The sequence below is a fragment of the Bos taurus genome, chromosome 23, assembly GCF_002263795.3.
Source record: "Bos taurus isolate L1 Dominette 01449 registration number 42190680 breed Hereford chromosome 23, ARS-UCD2.0, whole genome shotgun sequence".
NCBI classification, from domain to species: domain Eukaryota; kingdom Metazoa; phylum Chordata; class Mammalia; order Artiodactyla; family Bovidae; genus Bos; species Bos taurus.
In genome coordinates, this window is record NC_037350.1 from 20,702,307 (window position 1) to 20,717,962 (window position 15,656).

Sequence of the window (15,656 nt, forward strand, 5' to 3'; positions counted from 1 at the left end):
TATGGGGTCGCACAGAGTTGGACACGACTGAAGCGACTTAGCAGCAGCAGCAGCAGCAGCAGCAAGAGAGCAAGTGAGAAGAGAGCAGAGAGTTAACACGCAGGTTCACGAAGGTGGAGAGCACGCACTGGTGGCTTGTGTACAGCTGGCTGCAGTGGCCTGAAGGAGCAAACAGGACTGAAAGAGAACTGAGTGCGTGGAAGGAGACACAGCCAGTGTGGAAAGTTCGCAGGAGAAGCTTGGCCGAGGAGGAAGTGGTGGGGCGGAGTGAGTAGGAGAATGGGAACTAGTTTTTGTTTTTTTAGGAAAGAAGAGACTTGTTATATGTGAAGGTTAATGGGATGATCCATCACAGAGAGAGCTTGATGAGGCAGGAAATAGGAAATCTAACAGAATGTCACCCTGGAGAAGAGCTGAAGAGACAGGACAGAGCTCCTGGGAAGAGACAAGTGTTGACAGGAAGACAGGGGCTTCCTCTAACAGGACAGGAGGCAAGGAAGAGCAGCTGGGGGTGCGCGACAGTGGGCTTGTGGGTTTGCAGGTGAGAGGCGTATGGAGTCTCATCTCCTGGTTTTATTTTCTCTTTAAAATGTGAGATGAGGTTGGTAATGTGAGGACTGGGGGGAAGTTACCTCTGTGGTTTGAAGAGAACAAATATATATCATTAAGTTTCAGGAGGAATCATAGAAAAATTGATCAACCTCTGGAGGGGCTGTGGAATTCTGCATATGTTACTCTAAAGTGATAAATACATTTTGTATTTTACCAATTCTAAGATGCACTTCTGAAATTGAAGTACCCTCTGGTACTGTTCCATGGTTTCCTGGCACTGATTCAGAGTTTAGTTACCTGTGTTATTTCCGAGCTATCCATAAAGTCACCGCATCTTTCAATCAATAGCATCTTAGAGTCAGTGAAATATGGTAATTTCATTCCTGCCAGGTTCAGCTGCTTGCATGCAGGTGTTCAGGGTTTCAAAGACAAGGCAATCGTTGTCAGTCACAAAGAGACCTATATGAGTCCACTCAGGGATAATTGTGATATCCCATAATTGCGATGGGATTGTAAGCACTGCCTTCTGATGGGATCAGCTCTTGATTACTGGAAGTACTTCATCAGAAGTTTGGTCTGTGAGTCCAATCTCAAGGATTTTATGCCAGGTTAAGACTCTCATAAAATTCTCTTGTAAGCGAAACTGTCCTGAGATGACCGTTCAGAATTCCTTCACCAAGGTGTCCAATATGAGATTCTCAGGAGCTGTGTCCTAAATGGAGGCATGGTTATTGAAGGAAGGGCCCAGAGAGCATATGTCTCCATCCATCAACTATTTATTAATTACCTACTGTATGCCAAGCAGTCTGTTAGTTTGGGGGTGGGGGATAAAAATAATTAAATCTAGGTCTCTGATCTAATGGAACTCACAATCTGCCATAAGAGATAGTTAAGTATCAAAGAGTTGTCACCAGAGGTATTTATTCATCCAATCACTTGAATAATACACATTTATCAAGCTCCTACAAGACACCAGCTACTGTTCTATGTGCTGAAAATACAGCAGTGATAAAATTGGACAGGTTCCTGTCTCCATGGTGTTTACTTTCTAGTGAGGGAAGAAAACCAACCAATAATATTTCAATAAGTATGATAATTTGCACTGGTGATATGTATGAAGAAAATACATGGAATATCATAGATAATGACGGGTGCTACTTTGGAGAGGGCACTAGAGTATCAGTCAAGCTACTCTGACTACATATAATAGAAAATCTTATGATCATATCAATCCTAGGAGCACTAATTATTTATCAAAAAAGTCCAGAAGTTATCGATCCCAGGGTGGGTTCAGTAAGTTAGTGGTATCATTAAGGACCAAGAATTTTTCAATCTGTTTCCCCATCTTCAATACATTGACATTTTCCTTGCAGTTGCAAGATGACTTCCATAGCTGCAGATGTTACATCCTCTTACAGCTGCCAAAAGCAGAAGGGAGAACAAGGGAGATGAAGAGGGGCAAGATAAATTTTTCCCCCTGGTGTAGCTCCCTCATTTTATCAGGAGAAATCCTTCCTAGAAGTTCCCTTATCCCCCAGCAGACTTCCCACTAAACCTCATTGAATACAAATGGCCATCCATCTACATCTAATTCAGTGATCAGTAAGAGGACTTGCATTGTCATCGTTGGTTCAAAATAATGATGAGTCATCAAGTCTAGATTTTTGGCAAGAAGACAGAATGACCTTGGCTAGGTAAATAAATGGCTACCAAATCAGAGGATGCCTCTCTGAAATGACATTTGAGCCAAAACCTAAATGATGAAGTGGTGCCAATCTTGTGTACCACATATCTCGGTGGTGCAGAGGGGGACCTGGGCCACGTTAGTTCCTGGTGGGTGCTCCAAAAGCAGAGTAGACACTTGAGGACAAGAATGAGTGGAGATGGGTGGAGGCCATCACTCTGGGTGGAGATGGGTGGAGGCCTTTCAGGTGGCAGGAGAGGCCAATGGAAAGGAAAAGGAATGTGACCCAGTTTGTAAGCAAGAGTGAAACGAACAAGACAGGTTAGGTCGCAACCCTGGTGAAGATGACTTCAGATGGGAAGATTCCAATTCCAACATTACAAAAGTCATGATAAGGTAATTATATGCAAAAGGAGGGCACTCAGTTTCACTTCAAGCTGTGGAGACTTCCTCAAGAAAGAGACAGTGGGTTTTGGAGATTTGGAACAACATGATGAAAAGCTTCAACCAGTGTGCCATGAATGAGTCAGAGAGAAACTGGTGATGAGATTCAAGCCATGCTGATGAGCTCTGCTGTACTTAATTTAGGCCAAGACTCGCCTTTTCCAAAGTTGAGAGTCCCTGGTAAAAATAAATGAACTGGTTTTCTCCTGTGGGCAGTGTGAGGTTGGGCTTGGATGATCCCCAAGAACACCTCTGTCTTTCATATTCTGTGTCTCTAGTAGATGCTCAAGAAAAGTTAAGCCAGCATATGAACTATGAGCCTCAGTTTCTCCTGTTGCCACGACTTTGCCATCACTATAACCTGGAGGTGCCCTTCCAGGCCTGCAGGCTGCATCACGTGACCCTGGACCAGCCTTCATCAACCCATCCTTGCTTTGGTCTTACTCGTTTTCCACGTTTATGTTTCTCTTACTGATTGACTGATTAAGGTGCTGGGTCTTAGTTGCTGTGCTTAGTTGCTTTCTCTAGTTGCTTTCTCTAGTTGTGGCGAGCAGGTGCTACTCCCTAGTTTCGGGGCACAGGCTTCTCATTGCAGTGGCTTCTCTTGCCGTGGAGCACAGCTCTAGGGCACTCGGGCTCAGTAGCTGTGGCACACAGCCTTAGTTGCTCCAAGGTATGTGGGATCTAGTTCCCCAACTATGGATTGAACCTGCATTGGCAAGTGGATTCTTAGCCACTGGATGACCAGGGAAGTCTCACATCTATGTTTCTTCTTTTTCCCAATAAGACGGTGAGCTCTGAGAGGTCAGCTGTGAAATTTACATAATTTACATATATCCACTAATATAGGGGACGCCTGGGTGTATGGTACATATACAATGAAAATACTGAGCGTTTCCATCCGCTGGTGGAACTTGAGTGGGTTTTGGCCCCAAAGGGGATTCTCAGATTTCTTTCCTTAGAAGATCCGGAGCAAAAGAAGACCCAGGAAGCAAAATGAGGATGAGGGATCTCTGGGATTGAAAATGAGTGCCTCTTTCTGTGTTACAAGAACCCTTTAATACAAGTTTTGAAAATGCCACACCTTAGATAAATGTGAGTGTGGTTTTTGAAACATGGACTTGGGAGAGCTAGAAAGTCCATGAATGCTAAAAAAATTTGAAAACGATTTGTGAGGGTTTCAAAGTTAGAAAGATGTATAACTATCTATGTCATCTTCCAAGAGCCTTGGTCCTTGTATCTATCAGCAGAGGCTAAGTTATGGCTGAAGTAACAAATAGCCCACAAATTTTAGCAACTAGAAATAATCGTCACCTTTTACTCATGTCCATCAGAGGTCAACAGGCCCCATACTTGTTACAAGGAAGTCAGGATGGAGTGGCTACCATTTTAAATTGCTGGTCCTCATGGCAGAACAACTTGCATGACCCCATCCAACTACAAGGAGGTTGGGAATGGCAGTGCCACCTTGTATCTGAACTAGGGACACCCAGAGACAATTAGCAAACCATACGACCATAATCTTCGTGACCAGAAAGCCAGCCAAAGAGCTCCAAGCACAGACACTTGTGTTTCCCGTATCCCATTTTCAGGCTTAGGCAGATGCGTGAGGATGTTAGTAGCTGTGACCTAATACCACAAATCTTGTGCCGTCTCTATAGTCCTGGATCCTTTGCCAGAAAGAGAAGCCTTGGCCTTTTGTGAGAGTCTGCATGTGTTCACCTCGTGTATGACTCATCCATTCTCCACCACGCTGCCCCTCCCACGGCAGGGGCTACTCCCAGGCAGGACTTGCCTGGCAGGCTGCAGGGCATATGGGGCTGGCTGCCTGTCAGGCAGAGCCCAGCCTGACTGTCTCAGCCAGGGGAGCCACCATTCAGGGCTAAATTGACGGCTCAGAGATACAGGGGCCCAGCTTGCTGGTTTGCTGTGAGATATGGCAAAGGGAAGTCTTTGACATCTGCGTCTCCAGCTGCCGGGAGCAGGTCGAATTTGCCAGTGACAAAGTCGCCCGTGTCGTTGGCTAGCCACGGTGAGTAGCCCCATGACCTTCTCAGTCCAAGGCCTTCCTTTGGAGAACTTCAGAGATGAGCAGCCAGTGAGGCTGTGTGGTGTGGGCTTTCATTAACATATACAGAGAGTCTTAAAAAGGAATTTGGTAACCTAGGGGCACTTGGCATAATTCAATAAGAGCACTAATCTGGTAGGACAATATTTTTGTTTTTATTTATTACTCTCCACTTCTCTGATCCCATGCAAACAGAGGCCAGGAAAGTAGAATCTTTAAAGGAATTTTTCTTTGATGACTTGACAGTGATTAAGTACAGATACAGAAGCTAATTAACTTTTTAAAAATCATAATTTCCCTCATCACACTTTGTAATGTTTTGTCTATAATTTTGGCTTATTATTAAGTCATCACCAGCCTTAAAGTCTCCTTGAATACGGAGGAATCTTTTTACACCCTTACACACACAAATTCTGCATTTCTAATGACTAACCTATGGCATTAAGAATTCCTGATCCTAAACACTGTTTTCCTGAGATCAGACTTTCTCAGGAGGAATACAAAGTTTGGGTAGATTTCTCTTGACTTGTGTTCTTTGTATGGCGGGTCGAGGAGAGATGGTAGACACCCAAACATCTCCATGTCCATTGCTTTTCATGTTCTTCCTTAAAATATTGTTGAAATTGGTGCTTAATTTGATTCTTTCCTTTTTCAGAAGGATTCTTTGTATTGTTGAGTGTGAATTTTGAAAGTTTAGTTCTGCTTAAAAACTTTTTTCTCTTTGAATTTTGACAAAATGAGTTTTCCCCTCTAAAGTAAACTTGCCCGATTAAAGAATGAGGCTTGACTGGACCTCACATTATTTGGGTTTATTAAATTTTCTCCTAGAAAGTTCATTCATATTTTTACGGTTTGGGAAAATCAGTTTATTTGTAGCTCACAGGAATGATTTTTGTTTAGCTTTAAAAACTGTAAAACTGGGACTTCCCTGGTGACTCAGTGGTTAAAACTTTGCCTTCCAATGCAGGGGTGAAGGTTATCCCTGGTCAGGGAACTAAGATCCCACATGCCTGAGGCCAAAAAACCCAAAACATAAAACATGTAACAAATTCAATAAAGACCAAAAAAAACACAAACCCCTGCAAAACTTAAAAGACAGCAAAAACTATTTTCTGTCTTTAGAGACATCTTAAGATCATACAGACCTAAACCCCTTTCCAACAGTATTTGCATGATATAGAGTTATGGCATCATTGTCTTTTTGCAAAATAAATGGTATTTTGTAAACAGAAACCAAGGCTGTCATTCGAATATGAGGTGATCAGGGGACAGCTCCAAGCCTGGTGACCGCCTGATCTTGCTAAAATTGGACATGGGTGCAGAGGCACAGGCGTTGGGAGTAGAGGTGGTTTGCCCGGGTCCAGCCAATAATGGGAGGCAGTATCCGTAGACAATCATATGTTTAAATATGTCTGAAAAGAATAATAGAACTAACTGAGATTCAGTCTACTTTTATTATCAGGTTTTGGTGATTCTAAACCACATCAGTGTTATGATACAATACTTGTCACCTCGGGGACACACCATTCCCCTCCCTCTCCTCCTCCTCCCCACACCTCCCCTTTCAGATGGAGCCTGGCTTGTGCAAGGTTTGACTTGATTCACCAACCGGCTACTTTAGCGGTTGCTGCTTCCACAAAACCATAGCCTGTGGTCTAGTTATCTTTAATCCCACTCTCTTGGGAATACACAGCTTCTGGTTTTTAAAAGGTCTTTCCCTGGTGTCTCCGATGGTAAAGAATCTGCCTGCCGGGCAGTAGATCCTGGTTCAATTCTTGGGTTGGTAAGAAAAAAGTATATTCCTCTTAATGTAATCTTGATCTTTCAAGTCAATAAACCCTCTGTTGTTGTTGCTAAATTAGGAAAGAGGTTATAGAATTCTATTGCCTCTGAATATTAGGAAAGAGGTTATAGAATTCTATTGCCTCTGAATATTATTCTTGACCCTTTTGATAGCAATAAACAAAGTCCTAAATCATGCTACTTTAAGCCCCGAAGGTGATTTTATGATGATGATACTAAGGTGGCTCATAGAACCCAGGGCATGAAATACAGGATCTTGAGGGTCGCCAGGACGCCATTTTTAATCTTTATCTTTCTTGCCGTATCTACTTAATTTTGTGCTCTTTTTTGTTTTGTAGTTAGGGGTGTTCTCAATCCCATCACACTAACATCAGCTGGGGAGTTAAAAAAAAAAAAACCCTACTCATCCCTAAATGTTAATAATTAGTGCAATCTAAGTGGAGGATATGTAGGTTTTCACTGTACTATTCTTTCAACTTTTCAGTAGTAATGAAATTATTCAAAATAAAAAGTTTGGGGAAAAATATTAGTGTTTGAGCCTTACTGTCAGAAATCCCGATTCAGTGGTTCTGGGGTAGGATCCAGACATTGGCAATTAAAAATAAAGCTCTCTGGGAATCCTAACGTGTAAAGTTGAAAACTACTGGCGTGGGCTGCTGTCTCTTTCAGCTTCTCTAGAAGAGAGTGAGTGTTTTGAAAACAATGACATAATTTGAAAAATAGCTAAAATAGGAAATAATGGCTTTGGCTTATCAACAGATATTCTCAGATGCAACAGTTTAGGACTCAATTTGCATTTCTGTTGGAGGGATACATTGGACACCTATTATTATTATTGCATTATTAATCATTTTGCCTAGATAAACCCTCACCCCACCCACACTTTTCTAGAAACTGCCTATGTCTTCCGTGTTTACTGCACATGGAGCTGAAAGATGGGCCTGGCCACAGCTGATTGGATTAGGGGAAGGCAGCTGACCCAAGCTGGGTAGACCAGTCCTCACCTCAGGAATCTTCAGGAAGGAAAGATTAAGAGGATTCACCACTCAAAGATCTTCATTGCAGAAGTTTGAGAAGATACATTCCAGCAAGACCTAAGTGAACATAGAGAAAAGGCACAGAGAACAAGAAAGAATGTGACACCTAAGGGACCACAGGAGGAGCAGTGTCTCTTTTCAGAAACTCAGAGCTGAACAGGACTGACATATTGTTTCAGGTTTAGGAGTTAGGTGATGCCTTGTTTCCATATTGGGTTGTTGTTTGTTTTTTTTTAAACTCCTCACTATTTAAAAAAAAATAATTTTTTTTTTTTATTTAATTTTTGGCTGTGCTGGGTCTTTGTTGCTGCAAGGGCTACTCTCTGTTGCAGTGCTCAGGCTTCTCAGTGTGGCTTCTCTTGTTGAGGAGCGCCGGCTCTAGGGCGAGAGGATGTCAGTCGTTGGCAGCTCGTGGGCTCAGTAGCTGCAGCTCCCCCGGCTCTAGAGCATGGGCTCAATACTGTGGCACACAGGCTGAGTTGCTCTGCAGCATGTGAGATCTTCCCAGATCAGGGAGCAAGCTCGTGTCTCCTGCATTGGCAGGCGGATTCTTTACCACTAAACCACCAGGGAAGCCCCTCCACAGTTTTTAAAAAATTTCTGAAGATCTATTTGGAAACATTCTCCTCTTTCTATTTATATTAGAAAATATCATAATTTCCATACATATGAGTTGTGAACAGCTATTTTCATATATATATAATATAAATGAGAGAATACCAAATGTCAAATAAGATGGAGCTAAAGTTCACAAAGATAACCCATGAGACTGTTGCATCCTATTGACTGATGTCCCATTACTATTACAAAATTATACATGTATATATATATATATATATATATATATAAAACACTGCTACCTCATACTAATATATTATCAAAGCTCTTCATAAACATTTTTAATATTTGTGTAATATTCCTTTATATAGATTTATCAGAATTTACTATGCACTGTATTATTATTTGACAGTTACGTGTGCAGTCGCTCAGTCGTGTCTGACTCTTTGTGACCCCATGGACTGTAGCCTGCTGGGCTCCCCTGTCCATGTAACTTTCCAGGGAAGAATACTGGAGTGGGTTGCCACTTCTTACTCCACGGGATCTCCCTGACCCAGGGATGGACCCCCGTCTCTCGCGTCTCCTGCATTGGCAGCCTGATTCTTTACCATTAGTGCCACCTACTATATATTATCCAAGCGTGATCAGCAAACTTACATAATCATGCTTTTTTCTGTACTTCAAGTTACTTCTATATGATGGAGTCCCAGAAGTGCTTCAAAGCCACAATAGTTTGGGTTTACCTAGTTACTTAATCTTCTTTTCCAAATTTTGTATATGTTTATGATCTCTTGAATTTATCTCAGCTGTCTCTGTCAGAGTAAATTCTCTCTTTGGTTTTGTGGTGACTCATGAGGCTGGTGGTTCTTGGGGTACACCTTTACCAAGTGCCTGCATAGACACCATCAACCCATGTTCCTACCTGTTTGCTGTTTACCTTTCAGGTGTGAGTAATTCATTACTCATCATGGCTTGAAATCTGCATGCATAAAGAGAAAAACATCCAATTCAAAAGGAGGTTAGTGAAGCTTGCCAAGGCTCAGGGGAACCAATGAAATTGATGGAAAGTTCAAAAAACTGGGCATCTGGAGAAAACAGAGGACTTACATAAACATATCAGAGGAGGTGGTTCTGCGGATATGGTTGGGATCATAGAGGGTCATCCTTGTGCCCAGGAATTTGGCCCGTTGACCAAGGTCAGTGCCTTTACTTCCTACTGTTGGAGAGGTTTAGTTCAGTTCAGTTGCTCAGTTGTGTCCGACTCTTTGCGACCCCATGGACTGAAGCACTCCAGGCTTCCCTATCCATCACCAACTCCTGGAACTTGATCAAACTCATGTCCATTGAGTTGGTGATGCTATCCAACCATCTCATCCTCTGTCGTTCCCTTTTCCTCCTGCCTTTAATCTTTCCCAGCATCAGGATCTTTTCCAATGAGTCAGTTCTTCGTATCAGGTGGCCAAAGTTGGAGAGATTGCCTCTGGGAAATTCCTGTTAGAATGTACACGTACCTGGGATGATTAAATCACAAACCATTAATATTCACTTTTGCATTATTGGTAGTCAGCCTGACTGAAGGTAGTTCTTGGCAGTCAGAAGAATTCCAAATGGCTAAGATCTGAGAAAGGAGCTCATTGATGTGGCAAAGTTTGCTTCAGAGTAAGGAAGGAGCTTTGTCCAAGGACAGAGATTTTTAGACTGGAGTCAAAATGAGACCCTGAGCATCTGGGCACAGCATGGAGATGACTCAGGATGAAGACTGAAGGAGTTCTGAAGGCAATTCTACTTAGTTTGTATGTTTCTAAAAGATTATTTAAACCTAGATCTCTCTATTTATCATCTATCTCTGACATCACTATTTCCATCTGTCTCTCTATGTGTATAATTTTTTTTACTGAGAGATAGAGATAGTGATCAGTTCTTTTACGTCTCCAGTGAGGACAGGAAGGAGGACAGGGACAGATCGATATAGTTTAAAAAGCCCTTGATCAGGAGTCAAAAGAATCTGGTTCTTCTAGTAACTTGGAGTATGATCTTGGAAAAGCCACCTTCTATCTGGACAATTTCCTCTTTGATAAAAAAGGAAAAATGGTAACTTTTTTGTTTACCGCATAAAATTTTATGAGGTCAAGGTGAAAGTTATATGTGAAATGTTCTGAAGGAATTAACTCCATACAAAGCTCAGCTCTTTCTTATATCAGAAAAGACATGTGATATACTGAAAAAAATTGCAGATCTGGGTTTAAATCTTAGCCATGCCACTTAGTAACTATGAGGTTAGCCAGGGTCAACTTTTAGCCCCTTAATTAAAAAAAAAAAAAAATTGTGGCAATCACTCAGTTACTTAGAACTATCCAAAGGCATTACAAGAGTGAATGTAAATATAGTGTCAGACACACAGTAATAGACAGTGTCTATTTGTTTTACCAATCTCTTGCCTTTCATAGTGTCTGCATTTAGGCAGGAGGAAGGGATTGGCCATTGACTAGGGGTGAAAGAGTACAATGTCTACAGGATAGACGCTATGGAATCTTCCACTCCTGAGATCATCTGAAGTGTATTCCCACAGTCTGTCTGGGAAATTACATAGTGTTTTGTGGGTCTCACTAGAAGCCTCAGCAATTCACCTCGAAACCTAATTATGCAAGTAGGAGCCGCAGACTCAGCTGACCAGGCTGGTGATTGAAATACTCCTGGGTGTCTGATCAAAATATGTCTGGAGTTTTCTTGACTCTTGTTTGTGTTTGCCATGATTGCTATTCCAATACTTTCTTTTTTTCCTAGTCAAGATTTAAGGGTTAAAGTTGTAGAGTCCCCCCCCACCCCCAATCATTCTATAGAGCTGCTCTGGTCTCTATCACTTGTGTGTGTGAGTGTGTTTAAATTAAACAGATGTTTGTTTCCGATGGAGCCATATGCAAAGCACAAGCCAGGGTGCAGCACGTATGTTTTCTTTCTGCCTGTTTTGTCTTTGTCACTCAACCTATGGCTTTCGGGATGGAGGAATTTGACATAAAGGTAGGAAGAAATATTTCAGAATTGAATTGCTAACAAATATGGGAATTGCTTTGTGGAATCTGAAACTTGGGGACACTTCCTGTCATGTCTACTTGTCTGGCTTTGACTTCAAGGGTCTGGAGATCTCCAGGGAGCAAACCCTAGCCAAGTTGCCACCCAATGGGTGGTGCTTCAGGAGTGCCATTGGACTGCGACTTCCCGAGATGTTGAGGGGACACGGAAAGTAGTCATCCTTGCTGTCATTGTTTAATTTCTGTTTAGGACACCATTGTTTAATTTCTGTTAAGGCATTACTTGGAGACGGGAAGCTCATTTTATGTTTGCTAAGAAAAGCAGGGGTGGGGGTTGGGGGGAAGGGATATTTAGGGAGTTTGGATTGACATGTATACACTGCTGAATTTAAAATGGATAACCAACAAGGACCTACTGGATAGCACAGGAAACTACTATGTAACAACTTAAATAGGAAAGTGAAGTGAAATGAAGTCGCTCAGTCGTGTCCAACTCTTCGAGACCCCATGGACTGTAGCCTACCAGGCTTCTCCATCCATGGGATTTCCAGGCATAGGGTACTGGAGTGGGTTGCCATTTCCTTCTCCAGGGGATCTTCCTGACCCAGGAATTAAATAGGAAAAGAATTTGAAAAAAGAATATATATATATATATATATATATATATATATGTGTGTGTGTGTGTGTGTGTGTTTAACTGACTCATTTTGCTGTACATGTGAAACTAACACAATATTGTAAACCAACTACAGTTCAATTAAAAGAATTCTTTTTAATTAAAGGAGAATAAAATACTATAGGACCTTCAGAAAACTGTTAATGATGGTCTGAAACAGGCACTGCAAAATATTTTAAATAATCATTCGATTTCAGTGGAACTTCAGCTAGACAATCATTTCAATGCAGCAAACATGATTTTAAAATGTAATTTGCCTAGTCTTTAAAATAATGGCATTGTTTTCTATAGAATTATGCATAGTTGGGATAAAGACTATTTATCTTTCACCAAAAAATGGTCAAATAGTATCAACCATTGTAAAAGCTCCTGGTCTTTGTTGATGACATCCAAGCCTTCTCCTTCTTTATCTGAAAGTAAAGAAACACCTCTCAAAGAATATCTTACTCAGGGATGAAAAATATTGAAGTTATTAAAATTTATATCTATATAGCATGGACTCTGATGCAAATCCTCAGTTCTTCCGGTCTCCCTTCTCTCGGTCCTACCTTTCTTCTTTCTTATGGAATTTTCTATGTCCCCATCATGTGTCCAGCACGGTTCTAGATGCTAAGAAATCATTTTAGTTTTGACATCAGTTTTGGCAGAAATAACAATACCAGGGCATGTCTAAGATCCATTTTGAAGGAGCTGCTACCTACCTATGAAAATACAGCTCCAGAGTTAGGGGGAAATGAGGGACCACAGGTCAAGCCTGGTGCTTACTCTCCTTCAAAAGTGATTCTAATCTGAGTTTGCATGTGGGAATGCCAGCTCACCTTCCACCCTAGCCACCCACAGCTTTCTCAGCCCTGCCTAACCCAGAGAGTGTGCCATCCTTCCTGCTCCCCAAATATGGGCTGGATATGTCACACCCCAGTAGGCAGATGCCTTTGGAGGGATTCGCATGCTAGGTGTTACATGCAAGACAACAGCAGAACCTGAAGGTTATCACAGCGATTGCCTGCACCTCCCAGGGCCAGCTGGTGCGCATACCTGCGGCATCCTGGTAAGGTCTAGGGAGACCACAGGGACCCCACCTCTGAAGCAGTGGAGCCCAAGCAGACAGCGCTAAGGACAGAACCCAGTCTCAGGCTGACTGGTTCTGCATGGAACACTGAAAGCTTCCGATTGGAGACATTTTGCCTTTTCGTTTGTTCTTCTAGTAGCCAGAAAGGCAACTGTGTTGAAGATGATGACTCAGATGCTTTTGCTCTTGCTGTACGGCTTCGTGTTTCTTTTGGCCACAGAGTCCTGCAGGACGTTATGCCAGGTGAGAAGAGGGAGGTGGGAGGATGAACTGGTGGGGAGACCAAATGGAAACTAGAACCCATGAGTTAGGCAGCCCATCTGAGCTGAAGGGTATGTAGAAGAAGGGGTGAAAGTGAAAGTCGCTCAGCTGTGTCTGACTCTTTGTGACCCCAGGGATCGAACCCAGGTCTCCCACATTGCCAGCGGATTCTTTACCAGCTGAGCCACAAGGGAAGCCCAAGAACACTGGAGTGGGTAGCCTATCTCTTCTCCAAGGGATCTTCCTGACCCAGGAATTGAACCCGGGTCTTCTGCATTGCAGGCAGATTCTTTACCATCCAAACTGTAGGGAAATCTCCAACCTTGACTGGGAAATGGTTAATGGCATTGAGTGAGCAGGATTTAGGAATGGTCCCAGCACCGTGAGACACTGTCCCACCCAAAATGGCATCTCCTTCGAGAAGTCTGATGGTGAACACCACCAATGGGCAGGAAGGAGCAGTGAGCACCTTGGTCAGGTGGCAGCCTGGATGGGAGGGGGTTTGGGGGAGAGTGGACACATGTATATGTATAACTGAGCCCCTTTGCTGTTCGCCTGAAACTATCGCAAAATGGTTAGCAGTTATAATCCGATATAAAATAAAAAGCTAAAGAATTCTTTCTAGAAGTTTCCAAATAATATTCACTCTGTAAATAATGTGCCCCTGGATGGGAATTTTCTCCATGACGCCCCTCCCCCTAATACTGAGTTACAGCCCAGTTTCTGGGAAAACTTAGAGACTCCCTCAGAAAGGCCTTTTCCAGGAGGCACCCAACTCCACAGTTCTGTACTATTTCCTCTTCATTTCCTCATCCACACTCTTCCACAAGACAGAACTTGGAGGCTGAGCATGGGAGGCTGCCTTTGTTTTCTTGATTATCGCGGACTCACCTTACCAGAAATGTTCCATCCTTTTCTTCTCAATTTACAAGTTGCTGGGGGCTGAGCTTTTTTGGGGTGCTATCTGTCTTCCAACCTCTCTCAGGCAGTTCTGTGGGTTTAACAGGTGATGGGTTTGCAAGTGTCTTGTTCGTAGTATTAGTCTGAGGATTATTGCTCTGTGTGTGTGTGTGTGTGTGTGTGTTAGTTGCTCAGTTGTGTCTGACTCTTTTCAATCCCACGGACTGTAGCCTGCCAAGCTGCTCTGTCCATGGATTGTTACTATCTGAAGCTTAAGTGGCCCAGACCGGATACCACCCTAGAAATGAAGAGATCAGGTGGAGTTGTATACATGGACTTTGGCAGATTAACTGGAAGTGAATCAGTTCCTTCACTTAAGAAGACAGTTTCCAGAATTTCTTGTAAATAACATACCATTGCCTTCTGCCTTCCTATCTGACTAGCAGGATGTGACCTCACTGGAGTCTGTTTAATGGGCCAAGTGTTATCCAGAATTGTTCATTTTGAAGTGCTTTGTTATGGTGCATTGGAGATCATGATCCACTCAAGATGGGCTGAGGGCATCTTGAAATGTTTGCATGTCCATGCATCTATTTATTTATTTGGTTGGCACCGAGTGGCATGTGAGATCTCAGTTCCCTCACCAGAGGTCAAACCTGTGTCCCCTACATTGGAAGCATGGAGTCTTCACCACTGGACTCTCAGGGCAGTCCCTCCAGTAATAAATTAATAACAATATTTTTATAAATAAACTGCCAAGATTTCCTCTCTACATTTTTTGGCTGCATAGTTACATGTCAATAATTTTGTAGTTTTTTTCTGTAAGAAAAATAGAAAGATGCTTCAGTTTTACCTCTAAAATTGATGATCAGATTTTTTTCATTCTTATTGCTAGTTAAAAAAAATAGTTTTCAGCTTCTCAATTCATTGTTAATAATGTTATGTAAACATGTAAGAAAGACTGTTGTCAAATTTGGGGAAACCAAATTTTTTTCATATGTTAGTTGCAAGGTATCTTGAGCACGTACGATTTTCTTGTTCTATGACAAATTGTAAATACTCTGAGAACGAATGCCTCTTATATGTTGATGTCCTCCTTGTAATGCAGATACGACTGCAAACTACATAAATATATGCTTTTGAATCCAAACTAAACATATACCCAACTCAACTTCTACCCCAAACAGCTACATCCTTCGAGTGCTCTCCAAAATAAGAGAGAAGGAGGGGGAGTTGGAAAAAGAAAAAAAAAGGACTGAACAGATGATGGCTAAACTATTTTGCTTCTGAAAATTTAATCAAACATATGATAATGATGGAGCTTCCCTGGTGCCTCGGTGGTAAATAATCTGCCTGCCAATGAAGGAGACGTGAGTTTGATCCCTGGGTTAGGAAGATCCCCTGGAGAAGGAAATGGCAACCCACTCCAATATGCTTGCCTGGGAAATCCCATGGCCAGAGGAGCCTGGCGGGCTACAGTCCATGGAGTCGCAGAGTTGGACACGAATTAGCAGCTAAACAACAATAACAGTGATCATGTGAACACATTGCTACACTCTTTTTCAGCACAAAGAA

General features: G+C 42.3%; 1 protein-coding gene across 2 annotated transcripts in view; it reads left to right on the plus strand.

Moving 5' to 3' along the window:
* The first annotated feature begins 4,154 nt into the window (after nucleotides 1–4,154).
* ADGRF2 (adhesion G protein-coupled receptor F2) overlaps nucleotides 4,155–15,656 on the plus strand; it is a 35,767-nt gene continuing 24,265 nt past the window's right edge. Inside the window, exons 1-2 of one of the 2 annotated variants that reach the window (XM_005223468.5) lie at nucleotides 4,155–4,712; nucleotides 13,057–13,163. In XM_005223468.5, coding sequence (XP_005223525.1) covers nucleotides 13,083–13,163 — 81 coding nt within the window. In that variant the 5' untranslated portion in view covers nucleotides 4,155–4,712; nucleotides 13,057–13,082. Of the gene's footprint in view, nucleotides 4,713–13,056; nucleotides 13,164–15,656 lie in introns of those variants that run through there. The other variant, NM_001191262.1, reaches the window with a different exon arrangement.